We start from the raw sequence: 12657 nt of genomic DNA, 5'->3' as shown, positions 1-12657 counted from the left end.
GGAGGGTTTTCTATGACTAAAAAAATACTATTGTAAATAATTGGCAAGGTGCCCAGAGCACTGCGGTCCAGCCTATTTTAATTGAGAATTCAAGGAACTTATCTGGAGTTTTTATTCCAAGTTTAAATGAAATGCTTTTATTGAGAAGTTTCCAAATCTGTATGGCTTAGGCCCCTGGTCATATATTAATGCTCATGCTGTAAGCGAAAGCAATGCAAAAATGCTTTTCTCCACTCGGTGGTGCCAGTGGCACAGGAAAAACATTTTCCAGCACTGGATCTGTGCAGCTGAAATTGTATGACCAATTGTGCTCATGTGGACATAAAACACATCCAAAGCTGTAGCAATTTGAGATAAATTAAAATCTTTAGTTGCCTGCTGTATCCCTACAAGACAATATTTTTTCAAGGTGATTTCCTGGGTACTTGAAAATAAAGCACTTGTTTAAGCTTATGTATGATCATGTGGTTCCTTTGATAAAGAAGCTGATGCCTGTATAGTGCAGTTTTGCATGCGAACTCGAGCTCCTGGGGGAATGGTACAGGTAGCCAGCTACCTGGGTGAAGTTCTGAATAAGCACCCCAGAGGGCGAGATTTGCTAAACTTCTCAAAGAGCCCTGAAATTCCTTAACTAACAATGTGTATTGTCAGGGAGTGGTGCCTGCCATTTCAAGATAAGAGAGGAATTCAGTATGTGACTGCAGAGAGTGATTTTGATTGATATCTGGTATTGCAGTCCGATCTGATATTTTTTTGAAAAGGTCTCTCCAAATGCTAAGGAGTGAATAGTAAAAATAGGCAGGTTGATAGGAAGTCCAGGCAAAACAACTGAAGAGCTAAGCTCAGGTCCTAGCCAGCTAATATTCTCAGAGGTATATAAATGCCTCAGACATTACATCCTTCTCCCACTCTGCCTTGGCCTGGAATGACATCTATGACTTCTTTTCCACCTTATCCTGACAATCCCATTCAGATAGTTCTGGTTGGGATTTATTTCACATTAGGGTTTTGTGTGTATCAGAATCTAAGCAAGGATATGAGGGTTTGATACCTGAACTTTTTTTACTTTCTCCATGCATTGCATATTCCATAAATTATTTTCTTTCTCGATACATTACTTGCTCTGGCATGAATCATTACACTAGTTAGTAGGAACTGTTGATCTCCATGTGGCACAAACACTAAGGACTAACCACTTCTCCAAAACATCATCTTTTGGGAATTGACGGCACTGTGGGCACAGACCCGGACGCTTGGGGTTCCAAGCATCTGAACCAACTTTATTGAGAACAACAGTATCTTATATGGGCAGTTCAAAAGGTAATAAACCATCCTGAGGCAATCACATCCATGTACCTCAAGGAGCATGTGCAATAGAGTATCAGGAACTACATTTCCCAGAGTGCCCTTGGCAGTATTCCTGTGACACTAACCACCACAGAGAACGGCTTGGAGAAGAGTGTCTAGAAAGCTACCTGGTGGAAAAGAACCCGGAGGTGCTCGACAGCCAGCTGAACATGAGCCAGCAGTGTGCCCAGGAGGCCAAGAAGGCCAATGGCACCATGGCTTGTATGAGATATTGTGTGGCCAGCAGGCCAGGGCAGTGATTGCCCCTCTGTAGTCAGCACTTGGGAGGTCTCACCTCAAGCCTGTGTTCAGTTTTGGGCCCCTCACCGCAACAAAGATGCTGAGGTGCTGGAGTGTGTCCAGAGAAGGGCAACTGAGCTGGCGAAGGGTCTGAAGCACAATTCTGTGAGGAGCAGCTGAGAGAGCTGGGGTGTTTTAGCCTGGAGAAAAGGAAGCTCAGGGGAGACCTTACTGCTCTGTCCAAATATCTTCCTTTCAAGGAGGTTGTGCCAAGGTGGGGGTTACTCTACAGAGGAAATGGCCTCACCTCAAGTTGCACCAGGGGAGGTTTAGATTGGATATTAGGAAAAATTTCTTCATGAAAAGGGCTGAACAAGTGTTGGAACAGGCTGGCTAGGGAAGTGGTTGAGTCACCATAGCTGTGGCTACTTAAAAGACATGTTGACATGGCATTTAGGGACATGATTTAGTGGTGGACTTGATAGTTTTAGGTTTGCTGTTGAACTTGATGATCTTAAGGGTCTTTTCCAACCTAAAAGATTCTATGATTCTAAAAATTGAAAGCATTGTAACATCAGAGTGGATAATAGAGTGGGAATCCTCTCACCTCTTTTAGATATAGCAAATGTCAAATAGTACAACTTTTCTTCTGGCTGACATCAGATGCTTTCAGGTAGGAGGCACACTAACTGGTAGATCCTGACCCGCAATCAAAGCCCAATGGCCTGCCTCAGCCAACTTCTCAGTTGGAAGAGAGTGCAAGTCGAAAATGGATTTGAGTCCTGCAGGATCACAGAGTCTCCCGAGAAAGAAAAATGCTTGGCTGTTTATGTTAGTAGTTATGCAACTATTGCAAATTCCTACTTCTGGAGTGTGAACTTATGTTCACTTTTGAAAGGACTTGATGGATCACTAGAATTTTCGCACAATTTTATGCGTGGAGACTGAAAACTTTCAGGGTGCTGTTGTATGAAAAAATTTGTTTTCTTTCCACTTTTAGTCAGTTTTTGAGATGGTTGCTCTGTGGAAACTAAGCCTGAGTCTTCTTGGGCTTCTCCAGGAAAGACACTCTACTGGCCTCTGTTTGTAGCCATGTATGGTCTATACCTGGTTAAGTATCTAACAGTTACTCAATATGTATATAGCTAACTTCCATATTATTGATTTGTCCTCCCTGCCCAGGGCCTTCAATACCCCAGACATACACAACCAAAGAGGCAATATCCATGAAAATTAAATACTGGTATCAGAAGAAACACATTTTGTGATCCCTGTTGTCAATTCACCCTTGGCTTGGCTGCTGTTGACCTGAGGAAGTGGGACATTGACCTTCAATGAAATAGCTTTGATGTTCAACACCAGTGTGGCCAGCGATTATATTCTGCTCTCTAAGAGTTAACAGTGAAGAAACCAGCTATGAAACTATAAAGAAAAAAGCCAAATGCAAACCTTTGTGTTAAAAAACAGTGCAGGTGCTCCTCAGAGAGAGTCTGCATACTTATCTCAGAGCTCAGGAGTCACACACAAGACGACCTTGTTTATGTGAATTTTGTGGTTAAGCCTCATAAATTGCCAGGTGCCACCTGGATTTGAGAGTTCTGTATTGTGTTTAGTTCAAGTAACCTGTGGTTAGCACCAGGGTCATACTGGGAGCACAGAGGGACAAGGATAAGTGAGATAAACAGCACTACGTTGTCTTTAAAAACCAGAGGGAACACAGAAAGAGTGAGAGCATGCATGAGAGAGCAAACAAGCTTGACATTTGGAACAAACTGGGCAGACATAGCAGCAGCTCTACAAACTGACAGCAAGCTGAAGGTAGGCTAGTAGTATTAATGACAGCATCCCAGATGCTTGTAGGACATCCTAGTTTTGGTTCCTTTTTCTGGTGTAATGTGCAGGTCAAGATTTTATTTTATACATGCTTTGTCACTTTGGAGGTTGTTCTGTTCATTTTGGAGAGACTTTCTATAAAGCAAGGTCTTCCTTGATGTGAACAGAAGTGTTGCAAACTTGCTTGTCTTCAGAAGTGTATGAAATACTGTGATCTGGGGAGAAAAGGGATTTCTTTTCCCTTTTCAAGATAAAAGGAGGCAATACTGAACACAGCTGTTTGACTTGATTAAATAACCGTGGCAGGAGATTCATGCCTAGGGTTCCCTCCATAAGAATCTGAGTGTGGTAAGCAGTGAGAAAAAAGATGTGACCCCCAACTAGAATAACAGAACACAGGCAAATTTAGCATGAGTAGCATGAGTAGCAGGAAATATTCCTAGCACTGGAAATATTTCTAGCTCTCCTAAGGGAGCTGCTGAATTTAACATTGCCTGGGAGCTAGACAATTCAAAGTGTTTGATGAGTAGCCTGTTGGTAACAATTAACTACTGCAGAAGGCAAAGATCACATGACCTGAGAGGGCTTCTTTGTCATTCATTTCTTCCAGAACATGTTCAGTGAAAGAGAGAAAAAAAGAATGTTTAAAGTTTTCTTTAGCAGGAGTAAACCCTGTCTGATTCATTTGAGTTGGTGATTAATAATAAGGGTCAGGTCATAGGTTTGGAGATGAGTATGGCACTGGAGTGGCACTTAAAGAGTTAGAAGAGTAAAGAAAGTATTAAATATTTTGCAGTAAATGTACTCAGTGCTGGCTGTTTCTTTACAATGACTTAGATACCACTCAGAAGAGGAATTGCTCATGATTTAAGAGATTCTGAAGGTGCTGTTGGGGATGGTGAAATTACACAAAATTACATAGGGTGCTATGTAGAAGAAAAGGATCTGTGAACAGTTTAGGGCAACCAGCTATTCAATTACTCTGCAAGTGGTAGGAACACAGAACTATTCAGGGGCAAATGGGTTGCTGCTCAGTGGATAAATTTGACCAAGTCAGTCACAGGATGCAGCCAAGACAGTGAGGCAGTAGTAATGCTCTGAATACATCTGTGCACAGCTGCACATCACAGAACTACGAACAGCAGAATACAAGCAACCATGTTGCTGGGCTGGATTGGTGGTGGACAGCAGCGGACTGCAGTGCAGATAGAGATATTTAGTAGCACAGGCAGCTGGACGGAACAATGTGTGCAGATGGGGCAGTCGTATGGGCAGCTTGTTCTTAGTGGGATGGAAGGAAGAGAAGCTGGGAAAAAACAGACCTAAATTTTAGTTGCCAAGGCCTAATGAAAGATTTTGAAGTAAATCTCAGCTCTTCAGGAAAGAGCTAAGCATACTGATATGTCATTCTGGATGTGGAACTTAATTAATTAATGCAGTGCCTTTCCCAATGGACTCTGAAAGGCTGTGCTGAAATGATGCTTTATCAAAAGGTTATAAATGAAATAATCTCAGAAACACCCTGGGCATCATCACTTTGGACCATGACTTGGATGTATTTTTTTATGAAGGACGCTTCCTGAAAAGACACTGAACTAAGGTTTCTAGCAAGTCATGTGGATTGCTAAGTGATGATATAATCTGTTAAAGCAACCACAGCCATACCCATGTGATTTCTAGTTCTAGTACATTGCCTTAATATGCAGTTTTCCTCATTTTTATTACTCACACCAATTGGATCAGTAAAAACAAAATAAATCAGAAAACATAATTGAATTTTCTCTATACTGTTTGTTTACTTTGTGCACTTTTCACAGCCAGGTAATAAAAATAGGTTAGTTACTCTTGTGGTTGTTTCTACACAATTTTATTTTCTGAGGCTGATGCAGTAGCAAAAAATTTCAGTGTTTGAGGTAAAAGTCTGGTATTTACTTTTACACACACCATATTTCCATGGAAACCACATTGATACTACTTTTGGTTGCACCTCTATGAAAGCTAAAATTGGGGTCAAATTTAAACAGACATTTTCAGCTTTCCAGTACCAGTAATCCTTACAGAGAGAGTTCTCAGCAGGGTACTTAAACAGATGAGTAGTGTACAATCTATAAATATTTTCTCTACATCAAATTGCAGCCAGTATACATTTCCATATCTCCTTTAGCGTTCAGGGAACTGTAGTGCTTTGCAGCAATAGATGATACACTCTTCCTGCTTTAATGGAGCTACTCACATTCATTAAGCACAGGTTAAAGCACCTTACAAAACTGGAGCCTGAATAAAGTTTACACTGGGATTGAGTACTATGTGCTGCCCATGTGGAATGGCATGTATTAGACACTTCAGATCAGATTCAGAACAAGTAGTGTGAGAGGAATGGTCTTGCTGATTTAGATAATACAGCACGAGACAGACAATACTATACCTTTCAGACACCAATGGAGTTCAGTTTCACATAAAAAAATCATCAACTTTCAGAATTTAATTCTGTTGTCTGTAATAGCTTTACTTACGGTAAGTTCGGTCAGGCATAAGAAGGAAGGGGGCAGATTTGGATATTTATACCAGATTGGTGATCTAATAGACACTTAATGCATCAGGATCAAAGTCAAAACACAACTGTGTACTTATCTGAGATATTGAATGGTCAATATTGTTGGAGCCTCTCAATTCAGTAAGTGTCTTGGATGAGTAACTCACTTTCAAAGCATTTCTCAGTTAAAGTGATTAGAACTGTTCTATTAAAACCCATAGCATTATTGTTAATTTGGAAAATAAGCTAACCTACATCTTTCTATTTCTCAGGTGATCTGGTTTCTGTCAGATTGAAGATGTCAGTAGCATCCCAAATGGATCTACCTGAAGAAATTCAGCATCCATATACAAAATTTTCTGAATGGAAATTCAAGCTCTTTAAAGTGCGATCATTTGAAAAAACGCCCTCTGATGACAGGCAGCACATAAACAAAAATCAGGCAGAAGGGATTGCTTCTTCAAACAAAGAAATCATACTGCATAAAGATGAAGCAGTGTCAAGAGAAGAAAAGATGGAGTTAATGAGCAATAGGCAGGCACTTGAGAAAGAGGCCCATGACATGAAAACACGAGACAATAGAGCTCATCAGAACAATCTGAAGCAACTTTGTCGCATCTGTGGAGTTTCATTTAAAACTGATTGCTACAAGAGAACTCATCCAGTGCATGGTCCGGTGGATGATGAAACTCTGTGTCTTCTGAGAAAAAAAGAAAAAAAAAGCAACCTCTTGGCCAGATCTTATTGCTAAGGTTTTCAAGATTGATGTGCGAGGGGATGTTGATACTATCCATCCCACTCGGTTTTGTCACAACTGTTGGAGTATTATCCATAGAAAATACAGTAATACCCTATGTGAAGTATATTTTCCTAGGAACAGCACGATGGACTGGCAACCTCACTCCCCAAACTGTGATGTATGCCATACTACCAGTCGAGGGGTCAAGAGAAAAAGCCAGCCATCAAGTGTACAACAAGGCAAACGTGTGAAGACCATTGTGGAACGTGCTCGACTCAACAAAGGTGTAAAGAACCAGGCACAGATAAACAACAAAAATTTAATGAAAGAGATTGTCAATTGCAAGAATATGCATCTCAGCACCAAGCTGCTTGCAGTTGATTACCCAGTAGATTTCATTAAATCAATTTCTTGCCAGATTTGTGAGCATATTTTGGCAGATCCAGTGGAAACAACATGCAGACACTTGTTTTGCAGAACTTGCATCCTTAAATGTATCAAGGTTATGGGCAGCTATTGCCCCTCCTGCTGGTATCCTTGCTTCCCTACTGATCTGGTAACCCCAGTGAAATCCTTCCTGAACATCCTTGATAGCCTGGGTATAAGATGCCCTGTAAAGGAATGTGATGAAGAGATTTTGCATGGAAAATATGGCCAACACCTCTCCAACCACAAGGAGATGAAAGATAGAGAGCTCTATAGCTACATAAATAAAGGTGGCCGACCAAGGCAGCATCTCCTATCTTTGACAAGGAGAGCTCAGAAACATCGTCTAAGGGAACTGAAACGTCAAGTCAAGGCTTTTGCTGAGAAAGAAGAGGGTGGTGATATAAAGGCTGTATGCATGACTTTGTTCCTTCTAGCTTTAAGAGCAAAAAATGAACACAGACAAGCAGATGAATTGGAGGCTATAATGCAAGGGAGGGGATCTGGACTTCATCCTGCTGTCTGTCTGGCAATCCGAGTCAACACGTTTCTCAGCTGTAGCCAGTACCATAAAATGTATAGAACTGTAAAAGCTGTCACTGGGAGGCAGATCTTCCAGCCCTTGCATGCTCTTCGCACTGCTGAGAAAGCCCTTCTACCAGGTTATCACCCATTTGAGTGGAAACCTCCCTTGAAAAATGTATCCACTAATACAGAGGTAGGAATTATAGACGGTCTATCAGGATTGCCACTCTCAGTTGATGACTACCCAGTAGACACAATTGCGAAGAGATTTCGATATGATGCAGCCTTGGTTTGTGCCTTAAAGGACATGGAGGAGGAGATCTTGGAAGGCATGAAAGCAAAATGTCTGGACGACTATTTGAATGGTCCCTTCACTGTGGTAATAAAAGAGTCCTGTGATGGAATGGGAGATGTCAGTGAGAAGCATGGAAGTGGGCCCGCTGTCCCAGAGAAGGCTGTTCGCTTTTCTTTCACAGTTATGAACATTGCTATAGCACATGGGAATGAAAGCAAGAGGATCTTTGAGGAAGTAAAGCCAAATTCAGAGTTGTGTTGCAAGCCCTTGTGCCTTATGCTGGCTGACGAATCAGATCATGAAACTCTAACGGCAATCCTGAGCCCCCTCATAGCAGAAAGAGAGGCTATGAAAAACAGTGAACTGCTGCTTGAAATGGGAGGCATCCTGAGAACATTCAGATTTGTCTTTAGGGGTACAGGATATGATGAGAAACTTGTGCGGGAAGTGGAAGGGCTGGAGGCCTCAGGTTCCACTTACATTTGTACCCTGTGTGATGCAACCCGCTTGGAGGCATCGCAGAATTTGGTCTTCCACTCCATAACCAGGAGCCATGCTGAAAATCTGGAGCGATATGAAATATGGAGGTCCAACCCGTATCATGAATCTGTTGATGAGCTCCGTGACAGAGTGAAAGGTGTTTCAGCCAAACCTTTTATTGAGACCGTTCCCTCCATAGATGCACTGCACTGTGACATTGGCAATGCAACAGAATTCTACAGGATCTTCCAGATGGAGATTGGTGAACTTTACAAGAATCCCGATGTGTCCAAAGAGGAGAGGAAGAGGTGGCAGTTGACTCTTGACAAACACCTCAGGAAGAAGATGAACTTGAAGCCTATGATGAAGATGAGTGGAAATTTTGCTAGAAAGCTCATGTCCAAAGAGGCAGTAGAGGCAGTATGTGAATTAATAAAGTGTGAGGAAAGGCATGAAGCCCTAAAAGAACTAATGGACCTCTATCTGAAGATGAAGCCAGTGTGGCGATCCTCATGCCCTGCCAAGGAGTGCCCAGAACTGCTCTGCCAGTATAGCTACAATTCACAGCGTTTTGCTGAGCTCTTATCTACAAAGTTCAAGTACAGATATGAAGGCAAGATTACAAATTATTTCCACAAAACACTTGCTCATGTTCCTGAAATCATTGAAAGAGATGGATCCATAGGGGCCTGGGCAAGTGAAGGAAATGAGTCTGGAAACAAACTGTTTAGGAGGTTCCGAAAAATGAATGCCAGGCAGTCCAAATTCTATGAGATGGAGGATGTCTTGAAGCATCACTGGCTATATACCTCTAAGTACCTCCAGAAGTTCATGAATGCTCATAAAACATTAAAAAACCAGAGCTTCACCATTGATTCAGAGGATAGTTTAGGTGACTCCTTGCCAGTAGAGGTCTTGGGAAAAAATGATTCAGCAGTACTCTAAATGTAAACCACCTTTGGTGTTGGGTTTGTAATGATATCTTTCTGCAAGGAAGCAGATTCTTTTTCAGATCTGCAGAGATACAGGGAAGTCTGAAATGATCATTTTTACACTCCCTATCAAAGGTGCTGAGAGGAGTTTAATAAATGCCATTGCCTGTTGGGAGTTTCCAAGAGACAATGCACTGGTGCATTTACTAGTTGTTAAATGACATGAAAGCAGAAACAAATTGCAAAGAAGGGTCTCCGTTTTGTTTTGGTCTTGAAGTGTTTTTTCTAAGTGATAAAATCAAAGTAAACAAGGTTTTATAGAGAGTATGATTTTGGAAGGAATATGATTCTGGAGAGTTAAGACAGTTGCTGAAAAAGGGAGCATGGCTGTTTGTTCTGTTTTACTTTTTAGAACTATTTTGCTATTTACTTTTCAAGAGGTTTGATTATTTTATTGATGGTTCTTTGGCTTTTATAAGTAAGGATTCATCAGTAAGACACTTGGATAATTGATTTGGCATAAAGTTCAGTTATTTTTGTATAAAATACTGACTAAAGATGCAAACTTTGATCTCACATATTCTAAAAATATTATTCAACATATATATTGTAGTACTGCTTAGGAGCAGATGGTGATATCACCATGCTAATTTACTATATGAAGATATAGGAAAGATAGCTGAAGTTTTTAAAATATATTTTTATCATAGCCTCTTTACTCTAAAATGCAAACTTGTTCTCCTAAGTCAGGATTTACAGTGCCTTGTGGTTATCTCATTATACAAAGCACATTCAAGCTCTGCTGTGTAGCTTACTGCTTCATGAGCATTTTAGATTTCTATGGTTACTTCAGAATATAGTACAATTTGTATTAGTATAGTTATATTGAATGAATTCCTGGCCTCACTGAAGTCACCAGTAAATCATCATTAATACCAGCAGGCCCACAGTTTCACCAAGTGACTTTAGTCACAGCAGTCCCATTTGTCAGAAGATGTTTATTACTTTGATAAGATAGATGCCAGTAGGATATTTCACTGACTGCTGCTGATGTACTCCAACTGTATCTGACACGGAGCTTTTTCACACTTGGGATATAACACACAGCCTCATTTTCCAAATATGTAAAAGTGGAATTATATCTATTTACCTCAAGATAGTTGCATTCATGACTAGTTAAAAAGTAATGAACTGTCTTGAAATTTCTGCATAACATATTTTACACTATTACTCAGTGTTTAGTTGGTACTTATCTCTCTGAAGTGATATTTAGTATAATCAAATACTAAAATTATATGACTTTAATTCAATTACAAATTCATGAAACACACTCAAGTACCTCAGATGCCCCAAAATCATCTGGCCTTTCAGGTTTGCATCTGTAGCTAAGATATTACTCAGATTGGAGTAATATTTCTGAAACAAGATTAAATGCGGAAAGAATCAAAGCATGGATCTAAAAGAATCTGCCTTTTTTTTTCATTTTGATGTGGCAGAAGTTGGTTTCTGAGTGTAAGTGAACAACAAACTTAAAAGGATTAATGGTCTGAGGTTCGTTTCATAGTAAAGTTTCTTTGAGGGTCTGGCATTTACCATTTATGGACAATAAAAATAGAGTTAAGTGTCAGTAATTAATACATATATTAGTGTTATTCTAATTATGCCTTTCTTTTGGTTTTTATTAATTAAAATACTATTTTACAAGTAATCAGTAATTTAGGATTTTAGTTTAACATGGTTTCTTTAAACATAGTATAAATGTCAAACCTGCATTTAAGAAACACAATGTCAAAACCTGCAGTTGGAAATAAGGCCTTTTTTCTTAGCAGTCATAAGGACTACAACATCTTTTGTATGGTGTACCCTGTATATCTGTATATCTCCTCTTACTGACTGTTCATTTCTAGATTAATTTTTTTTTAAATTTCTTTGAAAGCAAATATTTCTCATATAGCATAACAACTAGTTTTACATAAGTATCATTCTTTACCAATAAATGTAGGTCACAAATAAATCTGTTTCCCATGTAGTATAAATATGAGGTGGATAGAAAATCTTTTAGCAGTAAATGCAGATACAGTTTTCATTTTTGGTCAACGTATATTTCAATATACAGATAGTTGCATACTTTTCTTTTTTCTCTTTATGTGTATTTGGGACAACTGTATTACCTTATGTTTTATCCTTGACTTTGCTTGAATAAATTAGGGGTTTGTTTAACAATCTCAACTCATTTCATGGTGATTTTCACTCCATTTAAGTGGTGTATATAATTTTTGTTGCCTTTTGCATAGGAATGAATTTTACCCCCACGTAATCCAAACTCGTCCATTACAATGAATATGTATCGTGGAATGACAGACCAGACTTTGTTAATTTTGCACATGTAATTTCAGTGACTCTGTTAACATTTTCAAATTCCAAATTCAATTTCACAGGCTGCTGATGTAACAGCAAGTGATTTGTCTCACTATCTGCAAAAGGGTTGAGTAAGTTTTATCCTTACATGTATGATTTCTTAAGACAAGCCTTATATCCTGGGGTAACTCATCAGACTGAACAAAACCTGGATGGGGATAGAGAAATGCAGTGGGACGTGAAAGTATTCTTTTGTGAAATATTATTAAGCCATAAAGACACATTTCACATCCTACCAGCTCTGGGCAGGATAGCTGACACAGAGAAGTACTACTATTTTGTTTTCTTTTCTGTTTTTTTAGATTTGAGTCTAGTTTAATCTTCTATTTCCCCATTGTTGACATCTTCTGTAAATCAGTTGAGAATTTTGAGCTCATTAGAACAAACAGTACTGAAAGGGTAGGTACCTTCAAGTACAAGCTTTTGTAAACAGAGCTAAAATAACAATGCTGCATGCACTGAGCCATGCATCGGAGGCCAAACAAATCCTGACTGCAGACAGGTGCATCATTTGGTTATGCAGCCTATTGTTAAGCTTTCTGATTTTGAAGAGGCTTTAGAAATATGGAGACACTTCTATTCATGGCATTCTTTCAAACCTCCACATTTTCTTTTTTACATTAATAATTGGTACAAATCCTTCAGTAATTCACGGTAAATAATTACTGTCTTGTTATGAAATTGTATTGGCTGTAGTTTTTATACAATCACATTATGTTTCTTGTTTTGTTTTATTCGAGGGCTTTGTATTGTGAATTGCCATGTTATGAAATGATGTGAACTATGTTAGAAGCCATGATCTTTGTATCATATTTTTTTTTCTCACAGGAATAATTCTATTGCCTTAAAGCAAATCACCTTTGACTTTTAGTCAGGTAGTTCAGAAACA

The 12657-nt window shown here is 39.4% G+C and overlaps 1 protein-coding gene across 1 annotated transcript; it reads left to right on the top strand.

Annotated features, from left to right (window-relative positions):
* Window positions 1-6251: 6251 nt before the first annotated feature.
* RAG1 (recombination activating 1) lies at window positions 6252-10053 on the top strand. The gene is given in 2 exon segments (XM_027642425.1): window positions 6252-6668; window positions 6670-10053. Coding segments are annotated over 2 exon segments (3111 nt in total). The 3' UTR covers window positions 9364-10053.
* The last annotated feature ends 2604 nt before the right edge of the window (window positions 10054-12657 follow it).

Source organism: Corapipo altera, unplaced genomic scaffold (genome assembly GCF_003945725.1).
Source record: "Corapipo altera isolate COAL_440 unplaced genomic scaffold, ASM394572v1 23b, whole genome shotgun sequence".
Lineage (NCBI taxonomy): Eukaryota > Metazoa > Chordata > Aves > Passeriformes > Pipridae > Corapipo > Corapipo altera.
Note: the sequence above shows the minus strand (reverse complement) of the source record. Positions and strands in the feature narration are given on the sequence as shown.